The sequence below is a fragment of the Salminus brasiliensis genome, chromosome 3, assembly GCF_030463535.1.
Source record: "Salminus brasiliensis chromosome 3, fSalBra1.hap2, whole genome shotgun sequence".
NCBI lineage: Eukaryota > Metazoa > Chordata > Actinopteri > Characiformes > Bryconidae > Salminus > Salminus brasiliensis.
The window spans coordinates 574,801-593,688 of NC_132880.1; the positions used below are offsets into that span (position 1 = coordinate 574,801).

Genomic DNA, 18,888 nt, shown 5'->3' on the forward strand with positions numbered 1-18,888 from the left:
TATGAAGAAATGGAAGAAAGCTAGCTAGGTAATAGTGGAGGGTGAGCCCGGCTGGTTCACTTGCTCTGTGCTTTATAGGCGGCCTGTTCTCCTGCACTCTACAGCTCCGCCCCAGTGGCCTAATGGATAAGGCACTGGCCTCCTAAGCCAGGGATTGTGGGTTCGAGTCCCATCTGGGGTGATGAACTTTTCTATTTGTTCAGCTCTTTTTTTTAATTATTAATTAATTTCTGCCTGCATGTCGTCGCTGGAATGGGATACGCTGTTTACACATTAACGAGATAATTAGCGAAAGCCATTTGACCGCCTGCCGACGAGGAAGCGGCTCCGCAGGCTGAGGGATTTTCCTGCCGCTTTCAGTTCACTGTTCTTATCGCTGTGTCTCCAATGAAGGAGTGAACTGCGGGCTGCTTTCCTCGCCAGAACGACGATAAACATGAAGATATCTGTTTTTATTTTCGCCTGTTTGGTGAGGACAGTGGTCAGAGCTGAAGGTAAGTGGCCTTTCCTTCCTTTGCCCTTGTTTATCTGCGGTAGTGTGACTGGCTTGCCTTGAGACGGTGCCACGCTGAGCAGCTAGCCTTAAAGTCCCCAGTGCAGGCTATTAAAACTGTAATCTGTCTGTCTCACGCAAGGACTAATATACCAATGCTTCAATAGTAAAGCTGTTTGGGTATTAACGTTAAATCTGTTGAGCATAAACTAGAAAAGTTTCTTTATTTTTCTAATTATCCAGTCCACCTTAAATAGTGCAGCGTTACACTGCGCAGTAATCAAAGCTGCACGTTGGAATTGCTGCAGGATTTAAGGTGGAACGGGAAATAGAGGGAAATCAGTGGGTAAATGAGCCTAACACCACCACACTGAAGCAAAGGTGCTGGAACTGCCCTGCAATAAAGACCCAAACCCAAGTAAAACAGCAGGAGTGAGTACTGAGAGACCTCTAGACCTTCTTAAAACTTCTTAAACCTTCTTAAACCTTCCAGTTTCAGCAGAGGAACTGAGGTGTGTTGGGCTCTATTCTTTAGTTTTTGGGTAAGATAAAATAATAAAGCTTTAAGGTTAAAGAATGACCTTAAACCTGGTAAGGGAATTAGAGAGCACATCTGAAAGTCTAAAGTGGAACTGAAGAAAGTAGATTCACTTCCTTATGAAAATACAAAAGTATTATTATTTAACAACTCGCTGACAGTCCACTACTAATCCATCAACAGCTGGAATAAAACAGTTATGTAGATAATATTTTAGTTTTACATGATCCTTAATGCACGACTAAGAACCTTTTGTATTCATTTTTAATAATATATTAATTTTGTTCTGATTTAATATATTAAGTATATATTATATCATTAATTAAAACTATAGATTTTATCATGTCAGTTTTTACTTTGGTCTAAGGTGTTAAACATCTAAACTAAAAGTTCTTATTAATATTAAGTCAAATAAGCAAACAAGGGTTTATGGCTCGTAATAATAGTGAAACCTCTTTTAAAGCTGAATAGGCACATTTGTAAAGATTATTTGAGGAACTGCATGCAAGGCTTTTTCCGTCATAAAGAAAGAAGCATTTCAGTTTTAAATGGTTGTGGTTGTACATAGAATTACTTCCTCTTCCAAATAACCTATATTTGCTACAGTTTAGTTTGGCTTGGATGAATATTTTTTTATTATTATTTAAAAAAAGAAGAGCCTGTATCAGCAAATAGTAGTGTTTAATAAAAGCTATAATAAGTGCTCTAAAAAAAAACACAAACACAAACTGACATATCACTGGGTAATATTGGCCCACACTCTTGGGCTTGGTGACTTTTTAGTGGCAGCGAAAGTATGGACAACATTACTGAAATTGACAACAAAAACTGGACAACAAAACTGAGCACGTATTTTAGTTAATATGAGAATCTCAAACTAACAAGGTGAAAAAGTTTTGATTTTATAATGACTTTAGAGGTGGGGTGTATGTGTGTGTCGCAGTCTTTAAATATCAGTGTGTTATTTTACATCCTCTTAAGTTCCTCCTAGCATCCATATTAAACTGCTTATTCAGTGATTCATTTATTTTTCATCCAAAAGAGGAACCAAAACATGTCTGTTAGAAATGTGACCAATTAGTAAACTTTTGCAGACAGAATTTTGCATAATACACTCTGGGCCCAGTCCTGCACCACACAGCATTGAGAGGTAAATGCAGTCCCAGGACTGGCCTTAATCCCCGTTCCCAAAAACGGCCCATTAGGTACCAGAGGGGCAGTTTACGGAGGTGTTTATGATGACAGTGGGAGATTGTTAAAACAGACTGTTAAAACAGAAGCTCACTGTCAGCTGGAAGAGTCTGCAGTCTGCAGTGGCCAGAGCAATGCCTATTATAACTCATTACTAAGGCGTGTGGTCGGCCATGTGACCGGCAAGAGGGTTGTTCTATGCACCCGACAGATCGTCGCTCTCAGCAAAACCTTGTATCTTAGAAACAGCAACGTTACAGGAGAAGACAAAAACGTAACTTCAGTGTAAAAATATTTAAATCTAAGTAAAAATAATGGGGCTACAAATAGTTATTTGAGTGACAAAAGTATTGGGACACCTGCTCATTCATTGCTGCTTCTGAAATCAAGGGTATTAAAAGAGTTGATCCTGCTTTTGTAGGAGTAACTGTCTCTACTGTTCAAAGAAGAAGTCTTTCTACAAGATTTTGCGGAGGTACATTGCTGTGAGGATTTGTTTGCATTTAGACAAGCACATTAATGAGGTCACCATGTTGATTAGATGATCAACACCCCACCCCATCATCCACAACTCTCCAACGTCTCCCAGAAGTACTGTATGGAGCTCCTCCACCATCATTCCAGAGAACACAGCTCTTCCACTGCTCCACAGCTCAATGCTGGGGGGGCTTTATACCCCCCTCTATAGCCCCCGCCTGGCATTAGGCAGCATGAAGCCAATAGGGTCATGAAGTTGATCTGCTCCACAGAGTCACACTATGTTCTGAATGGGCAGTGAAGAATACCAGGAAGTCAGTCTGGATGAGACTATCTGCTAAATACTGTAAACATAAATGACCGTGTGTTAATGGACTCCTTGCTCAGGGGTACAGAAGGCCACCGTCTACTGGGACCCGACCCATAAGGCTGTGCTGCTGAAGGAGGGCGTGCTGGACAAAGCTGGTGATGCTTATGGTTACTATAACGACTCATTCTCCTCGACGGGCTGGGGAGTGCTGGAGATTCGAGCAGGTTATGGAGAGACCCCAGAACCGGATGATGTCACCTACTTTCTGGCTGGTTATCTGGAGGGGTTCCTGACTGCCCGGTGAGTGGACAGCCAAAGACGTCTTCTATTCACCTGGTTGGTAATGTCTGTACCGGTCTATCAGTACTCACTGGGGTCTCAATATTGGGTATTAGTCTAATTGTCTATATACTAATTGTCTAATTAGTATATAAAATAATAGTATTGTATTATTATAGAAAATGGCAGCATCACTGATGGTAGATTCATATGAAACTTTGTCTGCAGGCAGATGTACGACCACTACGCCAACATGTATCCACAGCTGATAACGGAGCCGAAGGTTCTGGTGGCTGTGAAAGACTTCATGGCGTAAGTGTGGATCTTCACAGTCTTCCCTGTCCTCCGCAGAGCTGAATTTATTATGACTTCAGTTCAGAAGATGTTTTGAAGAATGATTGTGGAGTTTAGACAGTGATCTACACTTACTGGATATAGCTGACCTTATTTGGTAACAGAGGGACTGTCCTCTGTACCTGGAGATCTACCTGTCCTCAGTTTCTGACTGTGTTTCATGTGTTCATCAGTAAACAGGACTCGTGGTCTCGGGAGCAGGTGAAGCTGAATAAAAGCAGTGACCCCCTGTGGAGCCACACTGGCTTTATCCTCTCCCAGCTGGACGGGCTGCAGGCCGGCGTGGCCGACTGGGCCAAACGCATGGGGAAGAAGGTGAGAGGAAGTGAACGGTCATAAACGACAGAGTGGTTTAGTCGTTTGTACTGATCCTCTTCGATATCAGCAGATGGTGATCTCACTAGAAGAGCCTAATCCAGCATCCAGGTCTAATTCCTGTGTGTAGCAGAACCTGTAGCAGAACCTTAAAGCAGGGCAAGCCTGGGGTTTAGAAGGTTTGTTTTCACAAAGGGAAATCTCCAAACTACACAAAAACAACTGCTGCAAAAAGGACAGCATGGCTCCCCAGCTCCGATACAACAGCTAACAGACGCCTGTGCTGACCAACACACTGGGAGCGATATGGGGAGGAAGTGCCATCAACCCACCCCTGAGAGAGCAAGACCACTCGGAGCCCTGAAACCCAGCTATTGTTAAGGATTTAGAGATGTTTGTGGAAATCCTGAGCGCGAATTATTAGCATTAATGGTCTGTAAAATCTTAATAAGGGATAAAATAAAACTTAATATTCTATGTACCTCTCTCTCCCTTTCTCTCCCGCCCTCCCCAGCCGCTGTCTCTGTTCCAGGTGCAGTTTCTGAACGCTGTGGGGGATCTGCTGGACCTGATCCCAGCTCTGGTGCCTGGAGCTAAAGCTAATATGCAACTCTATAAAGAACCTCCCATGGGCCACTGCTCCGCCCTCATTAAGGTACACCAACCAACCAGCCAGTGACTCAGAGTACAGAATCCTGTGTTGCAGTGACAGTCTAAGGTCTAGCCTAGCTTAGCATGTCCTGCTGTAGACTAAAGAAGCACACGTCAGACACCAAATATGTCTTGGCTGATCCACTGAATCCAGCCTCAGTGATCATTCATGATTTATTGATCCTTAACCGAACTGTTTCTTTAAGAGGAGCATCTAAAAGCCATGGCTAAAGTGTGTGTGTGTGTGTGTGTGTGTGTGTGTGTGTGTGTGTGTGTGTGTGTGTGTGTGTGTTGCAGATGTTGCCAGGCTATGAGAACCTGCTGTTCGCTCACTCCAGCTGGTACACCTACGCCGCCACTATGCGCATCTTCAAGCACTGGGACTTCAGAGTGAGGGAACCTCACACTGCTACAGGGAAGCTGTCCTTCAGCAGTTATCCTGGTGAGTGCTCGGACATTCCCTTACTGAATGGATGAACAGTCAGTGTTGGGTTCGTTTCAGGCCTGTAGACCTGCTAAAGTTCATGCAGGTGCGTTTTTTGACGTCCTGCAGGTTTCCTGGTCTCTCTGGATGACTTCTATCTGCTGGGCAGCGGCTTAATGATGACCCAGACCACCAACAACGTCTTTAACTCCTCCCTCTTCTCGGTCATTACACCCACCACCCTGTTCTCCTGGCAGAGGGTCCGGCTGGCACATGCGCTCGCCCACACCGGCCAGGAGTGGGCTCAGACCTTCGCCAAGTTCAACTCCGGTGAGAGAACCCCGTTCTGTGATAGTCAGTTACAACAGAGACTTTGAGTTCTTATGTTTAACTTTCTGGACATGGATATCCCACCTCTGATGGTGAAAACGGATTATTTATTGTTGTCCACATTTTGGCTTCCTGCCAGGCACGTATAATAACCAGTACATGGTCCTTGACACGAGTAAGGTTTCCCTGGGCTCCAGTATTAATGATGGAGCTCTGACTGTAGTGGAGCAGATCCCAGGCCTGGTGGAGTATTCGGACCAGACGCAGACACTGCGCAGGGGTAAGGCCCTCTCATTCTCAAAACATACACTGCATCTTTAGCAACCCATATCCCAGATCTCTAAATCAACAAAGTCTTCATAGTGTGTTTTTAATAAATTCAGCTTTTATTAAAGGATTATTTAAAATGCTAAAAAAAAGCTGTTCATCCTCAGGTTACTGGCCGTCCTACAACGTGCCGTTCCATAAGAAGATCTACTCTCTGAGTGGCTATGAGGAGATGTGGAGCGAACATGGGGATGATTTCTCCTACGACCTTTGCCCCAGAGCTAAGATCTTCCGCAGGGATCAGGGGGCCGTGATGGACCTGGCTTCCCTCAAACACATAATGAGATACAATGGTAGGGATTGAATCACAGCTTTTTTGCTATGCAACAAAACAAGTACGCTATATGGACAAATGTATTGGGACACCTACACATTCCACCTGGCACCTGGTTTTAACCCCCAATAGGCATTAATAATATGGAGCTGGTCCCCCTTTGCTCTAAGCTCTACCAGCAGCAGCAGGTCTGGAGCTCTGCTGCAGTTACTGAGTCAGTTGGAGGCTTTTCTGCACTCTGCTCTGAGCTCAGCACTCGGCCCTGACCCCGCTCTGTAACTTTACGTGGTCTGACAGACACTCGGTGGCTGAGCTGCTCTCTGTGAGCTGTTCCTCCTAAACTCTTCCACTGTTCAATAATAACACCACTCACAGCTGATGGAGGAAGATCTAGGAGGGAGGAGATTTCACCAGCTGACTTGTTGTAGTTGGTGCAGCGGTGTCTCCTATTACATACAGAACCACGCTGGAGTTCAGTGAGCTCTTCAGAACCTCCTTCTTTCACTGATGTGTGGAGGAAAGACAGACTGCAGGACTAGAGGCTTGAGTTTATACACCTGAGGCAACAGGACTGGATCATAGTCCTTAACACCGTAATGAATAAGAGCTGTGTCCCAATACATTTGACCAAATAGTGTATGTATAGGTATATGGCTAATGAACATTAATCTGTATACTGTGTGTGTGTGTGTGTGTGTGTGTGTGTGTGTGTCGTTTTATAGACTATAAAAATGACCCATACTCGAAGGGTGACCCCTGTAAGTCCATCTGCTGCCGTAATGACCTGCAAGAACACAGAGCTAGCCCCGGCGGCTGCTATGACACCAAGGTAACCCCTTAACACACTGTCGGACCACCACACTGACTCCCACTCAAACCACTTTAACACACACTTGAAAGCACTTTGACTCACGCCTAGCTCACATTGACTCACACACAGGCCGCAGTAACAGTCTGTCTCTCTGTAGGTGACAGATTTTCACTTGGCTCAGAAGTTTGTGTCCGAGGCTCTGAATGGTCCCACTACAGAGGGTGGTCTTCCTCCGTTCTCGTGGGATGGGTTTAACAGTACGGAGCACCAGGGCCTGCCGCGTGTCTACAACTACACCTTCATCACCATGCAGCCCGCCCTGTTCACTCCATGAGCTGCTAATGGTGGCCTTATTTCACCCCAAGGGGGTTTTCTTTGTCAAATCAGAGTACATGTGAGAGAGAGAATGTTGATTCACAATACAGGCTTGTTTTGCTTTTGACAATCTATGAATCATTGAGACTAAAGTCCAGACTGCGTCTCGCTCTCAGGGCTGCAGGTGATTCTCACGCTGTGATCAGGTCTAGTGGGAAATGCGGTGTGTGTGTGTGTGTGTGTGTGTGTGTGTGTGTGTGTGTGTGTGTGTGTGTGTGTGTGTGTGTGTGTGTGTGTGTGTGTGTGTGTGTGTGTGTGTGTTTACTTGTCTTTTATATACAGATGATCAATAAAGCCATGCTCTTTCAATGTGCTGGATCCTCTCTTTATTTCTTTGGGTTATTTTGAGATATTAGTCAGTTTTATTCAGGAAAGTCCTTATTTTCAGTCCAAGTCTGTTTTACAGAAAACAGGTCTTTATTTACCCTCTGCACTGCAGGCCGAATGAAGGCGGTCTGAGACACTGAGGCTTGGTCTGGGGGGTCAGGTTTAAGGTTAAGATTAGAGTTAGGATTGAAGGCTAGGGTTAAGATTAAGGTTGGGTTTAGTGTAAAGGTTGGGGTTAGGGTTAAGATTAGGGTTAGTGTTAAGATTTAGGTTGGGGTTAGTGCTGAGGTTAAGATTAAGGTTGGGTTTAGTGTATAGGTTGGGGTTAGGGTTAAAATTAAAGTTGGGGTTAGTGTTATGATTTAGGTTGGGGTTAGTGCTGAGGTTAGGGTTAAGATTAAGGTTGGGTTTAGTGTAAAGGTTGGGGTTAGGGTCAAGATTAGGGTTAAAATTAAGGTTGGGGTTAGTGTTCAGATTAGGGTTAGTGTTAATATTTAGGTTGGGGTTAGGGTTAAGGTTGGGACTAGGGTTAGTGTTAAGATTAGAGTTAGGGTTAAGATTAGATTTAGGGTTAAGATTAGGGTTAAAGTTGGGATTAGGGTTAGTGTTGGGATTAGGGTTACTGTTCTGATTAAGGTTGAGGTTAGTGTTAAGATTAGGGTTAAGGTTGGGATTAGGTTTAGGGTTAGATTCAGTAGCCAGTCGTTTACATTCATCTTAAAGTTCGGTTGTATTTAATACATATTGAGTTGAAGGTTAGTTGAATGTCAGGTGAGCGACTGTGACTGTGTGGCTTATAAGGAAGCATCCAAGTAGAGTGTTACTCAGTAATGGGCTTTTTGTGGTTTCTCCTCAGAACTTTTTCTGGGGCACAGTGAGTGACTTCATCTTTAATAAAAACAAACAAGAATGTGGTCATAAGTTTTCATTTTTGTTTTTTTTCTGAAACATTTGACCGTACATCCTCTTTTCCTGATGTTCTGTTTGTGGGAGGTTGGAATTCCTAAAGTGCGAAGTTCACCCCTGTATTCTGTAGATAGATTTTTGAGGCCTACGTGAAGCCCATGCAGGCCTGTCATGATAACTTGAAGTTTTTTGAAGTCAACTTTGAAGTTTTTGCCACTGATATTATAGTCATACAACAGCACAATAACGCAGATACTGCCTTTTAAAGAGAAATGAACTTTCAGTAATTAAGAATATTCAGATACTAAACTATAAAAATGACTAAATGAACACTTCGGGCAGCAGAATTGAATAAGGTTGTAAGATAAGTAGATAATGTAATTATGGTTACAGACCCACGCCCCGGTGTCCCCAGTGTCCTCTGAAATATGGTCACATGTTTACATGCAGGGTTCAGTGGTCATATCCAGCATGTGGGAGACATTCTGACGGCTGTTCCATCTGAGAGTGACCCCACGGGTCACAAAACCCCGCCAGAAAGTGAGTCACTCCGTCACAGAGTGAGACTAATCACTCCTATCACCTCACACCAGGTCAGGGTGTATTTTTGGATTAGTGTGTTATCGCTGCGAGACCGTCCATATCTATTTTTTTTCCCCCAACTGTTACTGCCTTCCTGTTCACATGTTCGGTCCACTCTCTCTCTCTCTCTCTCTCTCTCTCTCTCTCTCTCTCTCTCTCACTCTCTCTCCCCCCTCTCTCTCTGCCACTGCTCTCTGGGGAGAAATTCAGTGATTCATTCTTTCCTAACTTGAAAAGAAGAAGTGAAACAATTAACTTTTGTTGCTCCTCCTCCCCACCTCTCTCTCTCTCTCTCTCTCTCTCTCTCTCTCTCTCTCTCTCTCTCTCTCTCTCTCTCTCTGACTCTCTCTCTCTCTCTCTCTCTCTCTCACTCTCACTCTCACTCACTCTCTCTCTCTCTCCAGTCTCCAGCAGAACCTGGGCAGTAACAGTGTTCTGAGCAGAGTCTCCTCTGCAGGTCTTACTGGAGAACTGGAGATGGCGAAGCAGACGTGTGCTCCTGGACAGTACTGGGATACTCTAGTGAGAGAGTGCATTTTCCCAAAGACTCCGGGCAAGTCAGACCAGCCTGTGACCGGTAAGTCCACTCCACTCATCCAGTACTTTCAGCAGTTCCCACAGAAAGCAGCATTACGGGTGTAATGGATAGGAGATATGATGGTGTGGGGCTTCACATGGTGGACGTACTGGCGCAAGTAGTGTTGACCCAGCACGACACCAAAACTGCTGTCAGAATAGAGATATAAATAAATAAATAAATAAATAAATAACTGTAGAATTAATTATACAAACTATATAAAACCCAAAACCCGGCAGGGCTGATAAAACTGTATGGATTGATTTAGTAGAAGTGAAAACTTTAAATGTGGTTTTACAAAAGTCTTTAAAGTTAATAAGAAGAATTAATAATAAGAAATAATAATAGAAGTAATAAGAAGTTAAAAATAATAAATCTTTAATGGTTTTATCAATTAAGAAAATAAAGTGTAGAATTTTGTATAGAAATATAAAGTAACCCGTATGAAAAGTCTGATGAAGACTGGCAGTCCGATAGACCTGCTCAAATACAGGAACTCTATATCTGTTTATTACTGATTTATTCTCTCTGAGCTCCTCTTGCAGTACCTTTTAGTTCCACCAGGTGTGTAATTACAGACCGCAGCCTGTTTACGTTGTGAGCCTTTAACTTGACCTTAAAACAACTTCAGCAGTAAAACTGATTTTTAAGGTAAAATGAAGTAGATTTGATGATGGATTCAGGATTGATTAAAGGTCAAACCCACTTTATAGCCTGATTTATCTTCTGGACAGCTTATAATGCCTCTTTACCACAGAAGTGCACCCTTTCATCATCATAATAGTGCACTTCATTCAGAAGACACTGAGGATATACAATAATCAATATAAACAGTAATTAAATAAAGGATAATGTATGTCCAAATGTTTGTGGACACCCCTTCTAATGAATGCAGTCAGCTACTTTAGCTTGAACCCATTGCTGACACCTGAATGCACACCCACAGCTTGTCTAGTCCCTGTAGAGAAGAAGTACTGCCAGTAAAATAGGGCTCTCTGGAGCAGATGAACATGAACCTATTGGCACAATGCTGGCTCCTCAGTAGGGCTGAGATTAAGCTCTTCAGTAGGGCTGAGATTAAGCTCTTCAGTAGGGCTGAGATTAAGCTCTTTAGTAGGGCTGGGACTAGGCTCTTCAGAAGGGCTGAGAGTAGGCTCTTCAGTAGGGCTGAGAGTAGGCTCTTCAGTAGGGCTGAGACTAGGCTCTTCAGTAGGGCTGAGAGTAGGCTCTTCAGTAGGGCTGAGAGTAGGCTCTTCAGTAGGGCTGAGACTAGGCTCTTCAGTAGGGCTGAGACTAGGCTCTTCAGTAGGGCTGAGAGTAGGCTCTTCGGTAGGCTTTGTGCTCTGACCACAGGATCATCTTCACTGCCCTCACTGTGTGTGTGTGTGTGTGTGTGTGTATATATGTGTGTGTGTGTGTGTGTGTGTGTGTGCAGCAGACACCCTGGCAGTGCGGAACAGCAGAGCTCCAACCCAGTCGTGGGCTGAGGTCGTCCCCAACGTGTGGATCTGTGTGGTGGTGGCCCTGATCATCTTAACACTACTACTCACGCTACTGCTCTGCTTCATCATGTACAACAGGAGACACACACACAATACAGGTACCACACACACACTGAGCAGCAGGGCAGATGGGCAGCGAGTGTCTCTCTTTCTCTCTCTCCCTGTGTGTGTGTGTTTGTATGTGCGTGTCTGTGTGTGTGTGTGTGTGTGTGTTAGGGACTGTGTGACTTGTGTTAGAGTGGAAACTCCACAGATCTAAATCTGGAGCTCAGTACTACACCTCACTGTATAACCCCCCCCCCCCCCCCCCCCCATCTGCTCTATACTTTCTGTGATGTCAGAAGGTATGGGTCAGCAATGGTGGTCCTCAGCAGTGACACACACACACACACACACACACACACACACGTATATATATATTTAGATGCCTTTCTGTTCCCCTTTCAAGGCAGTCCTGAGGGACGTCCCTTTGACAAAACTATCGTGTATTTCACACACACACACACACACACACACACTCTCACACACACCGACTGCAGAGAAGGAGAGAGCAAACCTGTAGACCCTACCCAAAGGAAACACACAACACGTTCTGTTCCTTGCTAAGTTTAGTCGTTTCCATTTCCTGCTCATCAGAAATCTTCAGAGATCAGCTACCTCCCTCCATCCAAACGTATCCGGACACAAACAAACACACACACACAAAAGTTTGTGGACAGGAACACCCATTCTCTCTGGCTGCTCCGGCAGGTGTGCAGTGTGTTATATGGTGTTGCACAGAGATGCCAGTACATTAGGCCAAGCAGTGTGTGTGAAGAAACGGCTCAAATAAACACTAATAAACACTAATAAACACTAATAAACGCGTCTCTCTATTCAGACAACATCAACACTGGGCAGCTAAACATACTGAACAAGAGAGGAACTGATCAGTCAGCTGTGAAATTACAACCTTTCGTCTTTTGTTGACCGTCTTTTGCAGAACAGAAGTGTATTTTTGACACTGAGAATAGAAAGTCTTTTATTAGAAAGTTTCCTTTTCACTCTCTCTGAAGCTGCTGCAGCACCAGCCAACCTTCCAGACCTTCCTGACCTATATTTAGTCCAGTCTTCATCTTTTATCTGCGCTGGTTGAGTCACAGAAATAACACTGTTCTGCCTCTCAGCCCTCTGATTGGTCAGCATAGAAATAGACACTAAATGAACAAAAGTATTGGGACGCCTGCTCATTCATTCATTGTCACTTCTGAAAAAAGAGATGATCCTGCTTCTGTTGGAGTAACTGTCTCTACTGTCCAGAGAAGAAGACGTTCTACTAGATTATGGAGGAGCATTGCTGTGAGGATTTGATTGATTGCACTCAGTGGTAGTCTTTTTCTATTGCCAATACATCTCTACAGGGACTAGCCAAACTGTGTGAGAGCATGTGTACATGCTAAATATAAATACTAAATACGAATGCTAAATATAAATACATAAATATATGTAAATAAATATACATAAAACAAAATAAAAATGAATAACTAATTGGATTTTCTTTAATCCATCATCATCAAGCATCATTTTGCTGAGTGTGAGAGGGACACATCATTTCTGTATGAGTGCTGCCCTCTACAGACAAGTGTGTGAAAAGGCTATTACGAAGTTGTAGAAGATCTAGAGATGAAAGCTACCCTGATTGAATATCCCCCAGGTCAGTCTTACCTCTTAGGTGGCAAAAAAAATCGATCTGGATTAAAGGAAGCTGCTTCCAACACCGAATCCATCGTAGCTGAGAGCTCGGAGCGGATGCTGAGCACTGGAGATCAGTGCAGTGATTCACATTACACTTTTTTTATGTTTGTTTTGCAGGTAAGAGAAGCTCAGAGCTTTCAGCTTCTCCTCAGCAGAATGGCAGCGCAGGCGGCCCAGCGTTGCTGGAACAGAAGGAAGGCCCTCCTCTTTCCTGTCCGCACCGGAATGGTAGGACACAGGACGTGTCTGTGTGTGAACTAGGCTGGGGGCGGAGCATATGTAAGGGAAAGATGCAGCACGGAGTGCCGGTACCTGCAACCGAACTTGGAGACTCAGCCCTGGTGACCACCAAAACAGTGCAGCCTGTCGAGGCCTGAAACTGATGAGGTCACTGAAGAAGAAACTAAAGCACCAATCAGAAGCCTCCTGTTTACTCCACCTGTCTAATATTTACTCCACCTGTCTCTGATTTACTCCACCTGTCTCTCATTTACTCCACCTGTCTCTCATTTACTCCCAATGTCTCCCATTTACCCCAACTGTCTCCCATTTACTCCCACTGTCTCCCATTTACTCCACCTGTCTCTGATTTACTCCCACTGTCTCCCATTTACTCCACCTGTCTCCCATTTACTCCCGCTGATTTTCTGTAAATAGGTTAAATGCTGTTTTTTCTGTTTTCATGTTTAAACTGAGGCCTTAAAGAGGAATGTTCTGCTAGGGGGATTTGTTTTAAACGGTTAAGATATAAGTGTAGTTATGTGAAATGGGTCTGCTGTGAAACAGAGTAGTTAATGAAGCTGTGAGAGATTTTTTTCTAGCCGAGGTAGGTTCACTCTGGTGGGTTTGAATACCTGAGTGATCTGTAGTTTCTCTACAATGAAGCACACTTCCACACCAAACCCCCACTCTGACTGTGTTCACCTCCACTGCTGAGTACTGCTGTAATCTTGAAAAACGGTACAGTTTCCCTTTAACTTTGTCTGTGTAGGCCTGTAGATCTCCAGAGATCTGCTGGTGATGGAAATTCTCTACAGCAATGTCAGAGATGCTAATGTTACTTTAAATTAAAGAAACTCTTAAGCCTACTTTTGTATTTTCTCCAGAATAGTGGAGCTTGTTTTGAGCCGTTTCTGACTTTCTGACTGAATGCCGATGATGTTTGTTCATGACTGTGTTATTAAGCACTGCTCCTGCAGAGCCCAACATCTTGTTTTTTAGATGGCAGTAATATCAAAAACATTTGCTTATTGGAATATTGATTATATTTTGCTGAATGTACAGTTTACCGTTATCTGACTTTTTTATTTTTGAAAATGGTGTTTAATGATTGGTCATATAAAGAACTGTCTGTAGCTGAAATCATTCGATTATACTACTGTGGTCAAAATGAGAAAATCAGTCTTTTTTTAACAACTGAAAACCACCTGAAATGGAGCAGCTGCCCTGCCTCGTCTCGCTCGGCTCTAACGTAACGCTGTGTTCAATGAGAGGTAAAAGCAATAATCACTTAATTATTAATAAATCAATTAAGATTGCCGTTATTGTGTGAAAATAGCACTTATCGAATGCCTCTCAGCCAATCACACACACAGTCGGAAATAACTGTGATTAAATATAGAGAGTATAGCATGTTTATTGATTATTATTGGTCCTGTTCTTCTGGATCTTAAATCTGACAGGTGGCTGGAAAGCAGTCCTCAACTATAAAGAGCAGTGTAACAGTCTGGGTTATGTTTTTCTCCCCAATTATCCAGCCCACTTCTTAGTACTCTCCCCCTATCACATGTTACCTGTCTCTTATCTGACTACTGCCCATACCAGCCAGCATCACATTAGAGAGATGTGGGGAGATTTATTAATAATTAAAGTGATTATTACCTCTTATTTAACACAACATTACATTAGGGCTGAGCTTCAAGTGTGGCTTGGCTCGGCTCGACCTGCCATCCCTTAAGAACCACGGAAGACAAGTGTCCAGGCTGTTTTCAGTGGGACAGTGGGATGAGGCTGATCCAGAGAGACGACAGGCACCAGCTCCCAACCATGAATAGACTCGCACCAGCAGCGAGCAGACAGCAGGTGGCAGCTCAGCACAGGGGCAGAGAGAAGGAAGGAGAAAATGAAGAGAATGAATAGACTGGTATAGGGCCTGTAAAAGAAGTAGATTAGAAAGACAGCAGCAATAATCAGACACAGAGAAGTACAGAACAGTATTAGTATGAAAACAGGCTACATCACTTTACAAGGAGAGAGGCAGATGGATTTATAGAGAGACTGTCGTTCAGTTGTTGTGCACTGTCACAGATATACATATGTATCTATATATACTATATAATCATATACAAGCTGATATACAATGTGAAAGTAGCACTGAAAGTGTGCACTGTTGTGCATAAATCTCTGAAACAGCAGCTTTGCAGAAGAAAAACCTTCTTAACATTTATTGGTCAATGTAAGAGGATTTTATTCAGAGTCATTTTGGAGCATTTCTATCGGTCCATTGTACAGACATCTGATTTACATGTTAAAATGTGGAAAATGTGAAAAACGGAGATACCAGGTTTGGTCTGATTGTAACGATATGTATATGTAGTATTAAATGAAGTGAATACATCAGGGTAATTATCTGTAAAATCAGTAGATATGATCTTTCAGCTGCAGCTTCAAACCTGTTCTCAGCCCGTCTGACTGTATTATAGCCGGGTTTTCAGTCCGGTCTGCATGCTAACCTACTGTATCCTCACACCAGCCCTAATCTAGATGGACCTGTTTTAAGGAATGAATGCTCTCTATCCACCTCTTCATGATGAATCATTGAGATTTATATGAACTTCTCACCCACATACTGCACATACTGTCTGTCCCCAGTACAGCAGCAGCTTCCGTATTATGCCAGGCAGTGAGCTCGTCACTGGAGCAGTTTTCTACATATTTCTACAGAACATACATTTTGAATAATATCACAGCGAGATGTGATTTTCTCATGTGAATTATTCACACGTCAGTAATTTATTTAAAACATGTTTGCTAATGAAGCCTTTCACACCAAGAGTGATCAGAAGGTAAAAATGCTCCCTCTGCTCTAATTCTGCGATTTGTCACCAGTGACTTTTCCACCAGCTCTCTCCACCAGTCACAGCTCTCTTTCTGGTTTCTGTGGGTCAAGCTTTAAGTTGAATTTCCTGTGTATCCTCCTCACCTGTAGAAGGAGCTGTTTCTCCAAGAACGGTCCAAAAACACAATATAACTTTTTAAGGCAACCTAGTAACTACATTTCCTAAGTAAAAAAAACAAAAACAAAATGAACCAGCTTGTACATTTGTTTGGTCAGTAGGAAGGTCAAGTTTCTCTGTAAACCTGTTATTCAAGATTTGAATCTCAGCATTAATGCTGGATCTATCTTCCTGCTGCCTGGCATTTTTCACTTTCATTTACAGAGAGATTAAAATGTTAAAACTGTTTCTGTACGAGACAGCAATGAGACGTCATACTAAAGACTCTGTAGTGTTTAATCCCTTGAACCACAGCCTACATACAGTACTAATTATTAACTAATTTTTTTGAACCTACTAATTACTAATTATCTAGTAAATATTCAATAAGTAGTCATTATTTAAGTAAAAACTAATGACTATGGCCTACTAATTACTAAATATTATTCAATAAGTTATAATTATTCAGTTACTACAAGTTATTAAGTACTGAAGTTTTTGAAGTATTAAGCATTAAGTGTTTAAAAATCTACTATAAAAGTAATGAAGTTTTAGTTTTCTCCATGGTTTGAACCCTGTAGCTGTTCTGTACGTTTTGTAGATAATTCTGGATGAATGGACTAATAGAAATGCTCTAAATTAATTAATATCAAAATCAGAATAAACTCTTATTTAACTTCTGTTCGGGAGATATATGTTTTTCATTGAACAGCGATGATATGCTGACACACAGGCCTGTAGGGTTGAAATGGTCAACTGTTGCAAATAAGAAGGGCAGGTGGAGAGAAGTGGACTAGGTGGCTGAGTATGGGCACTGTTTCAGTAAGCAAATCAGTGCTGTTTAGCTGAAATCTTCACTTTGATGTTCTTTACTAAATTAGGCCTCGAAAATGTTTTGGAGATCTGAGGTAACTGCGTGACCGTGGTGAAATTCTAATGTTAATAAAGTGAATAAATGGTGAAAGATGATGCAGTATAATTATGATCAGGAGCTACTTATTGCTGAGAGTTTACCTGCTGACAAAACTGTATATTCAATTTTTCAAGAGCAGTTTCAACCCGACGCTACGTCTGTCACATGACTGATCACTATGTAGGTGTGTCCTCAGTGTACGTCTGTCTACGGTTCACTGTATGGTCCAATTCTATTAACACATGAAATCTGAGTCTGCCATACATTTCTGACTCATCACCCTGATAGTAATGAGTGACTGACATATCTGAGATGTTCTGCATAGATCAGGGCAATGTTAGGGCCCTCCCATATTCGTATAAGGATAAAAAGATGACTTAGGGTAAAGATGACCTGCAGGTTCAGTAGGAGCAATATCTCGGGTAGATACAGGTAGAGAGAAAGAAAAAGAGAAAGAGAGAGACCCTGAGTTTGTTCAGCAGGTGCTTCTCAGGTAAGTGCTGAAGCCTTATCCCCTCATCTACACTCAATCTGAAAGACGGGTAGTCTGAAGGTTCTGCTTAAATGCTTCAAATCGGTTTTATTCAACTCAAATGAACGAATTTGATTTAAAGTATTTATTTTAGTTGAATAAATCCAGCTCAACTGCTTTTAGCCATTTTTTTACAGTATATAAATAAATAGTAGATTATTAAAACTGTAGTTTTGAATTGCTTCCATAAAACTCCATCATGTAGATTGAAGAACTACTCCTGGAATGTCTTCAGTTCTGTAGCTTGAGAAAATGACTAGAGTTCATAAAAGCTGCTTTGAAGGCAAAGAGGAGCTAAATTATATAGCTGACGTGCTATTTCAGTTTTAGTATTTTTACAGTTATTTTTTTCAGTGCTATTTATGGAATTTGTTTGTATTATTGGCCTAAAATACAAAACATATATTATATGTACAATTTGTTGTTGTGGCATTTATTGGGTCACATTTCCTGTATTACTACATTTTTACAAGTTACATTTCCTTCTCAGAGCAGTTGAATTTGTTTTGTGTCTTTCGGGCAGATTTAGAAGAAGTTTATCATGATGGGCTTTGTAATCCCACTGGTTGTGCCTCTACTGCTGCTAATGTATGGTGAGTTCCTTCAACACTGGATCTGCTGAACCCTATTAATGCCCTGTAATTTCTGGGAAATAGTTAACTCTTTAGTTTCTTGTAAAATCATTTTAATTATGGAGGAGTCAAAAGACAAACTGAGCTGGCACACAAGTTTTCATGATTTCTTCAGTCTAGACGTTATGAGCAGGTGTAGTGATTTACTCTACTGTCAAAATGGTCCTAAAACTGTTATTGTAAGATCAACATGAGAGTGAAATGCTTTGATAACATAAAACAACAGTAGTAGAGTAGAACATGAGGTAAAAAATATAAATTAAGATAATTAAAGAAGAGACATAATAAAATAAAATAAAGAGATAATAATAAATACACAACATTTACACTAAATATGACAGAAATGTACTCTGCAGGGACGAGTTGTCAGGTGTAAAGGGCAACAAGTGCAAAAGTAGACGTGCAACAACTGAGCAGGAAGTAATAATTATTACAGTGAAACCTCCCAGGTTTTGAGGGTGGGGTAGTCAACAGTAGTCAATAGTCAATCAGACCTAATTATTGACATTTTATAGGGTTTTGGTTCAGAGCAGGAAAACGGATTTTGTCAATTTAGCATGACATCAGATTAATTCACTGTTGTTGTTCTGTGGATATATGACAACAAAACTGCAGCTAAACTAAAAATCTAATGTGTGTTGCCTGTAGCCTTCAGTAGTTCGATAGGCAGGTTGATCTTTCAGGTTAAAGGCAGATTCTGATTAAGTGATTCATTGGTGTTTGAATACTTGTGTTGAAATAATTCAGATTAACATAAATTAACAGCAGAAGATAAGACTTTAACTGAAAGTACCAGCAAATGGCATTAAAAAACTGAAA

The 18,888-nt window shown here is 42.1% G+C and overlaps 1 protein-coding gene and 1 non-coding gene across 2 annotated transcripts; both read left to right on the top strand.

Moving 5' to 3' along the window:
* Positions 1 to 108: 108 nt before the first annotated feature.
* Positions 109 to 181, top strand: trnar-ccu (transfer RNA arginine (anticodon CCU)). The gene has a single exon. It is a non-coding gene; the product is annotated as a tRNA-Arg (tRNA).
* On the top strand, positions 162 to 7,462 carry plbd1a (phospholipase B domain containing 1a). Its single transcript, XM_072675082.1, has 11 exons — positions 162 to 494; positions 3,087 to 3,309; positions 3,517 to 3,600; positions 3,816 to 3,957; positions 4,472 to 4,612; positions 4,906 to 5,050; positions 5,162 to 5,362; positions 5,502 to 5,642; positions 5,797 to 5,982; positions 6,686 to 6,792; positions 6,932 to 7,462. The coding sequence occupies exons 1-11, from the start codon at positions 437 to 439 to the stop codon at positions 7,106 to 7,108; spliced, it is 1,605 nt and encodes a 534-aa protein (XP_072531183.1). The 5' UTR covers positions 162 to 436; the 3' UTR covers positions 7,109 to 7,462.
* The last annotated feature ends 11,426 nt before the right edge of the window (positions 7,463 to 18,888 follow it).

What these genes read in the sequence shown, in the direction of transcription:
- plbd1a (XM_072675082.1), top strand. Translation starts at nt 437, where the DNA reads ATGAAGATATCTGTTTTTATTTTCGCCTGTTTGGTGAGGACAGTGGTC. An exon ending in GAGGGGTTCCTGACTGCCCG is followed by an intron (nt 3,310 to 3,516) that starts GTGAGTGGACAG and finishes CTTTGTCTGCAG; the next exon opens with GCAGATGTACGACCACTACG. An exon ending in ACACATAATGAGATACAATG is followed by an intron (nt 5,983 to 6,685) that starts GTAGGGATTGAA and finishes GTCGTTTTATAG; the next exon opens with ACTATAAAAATGACCCATAC.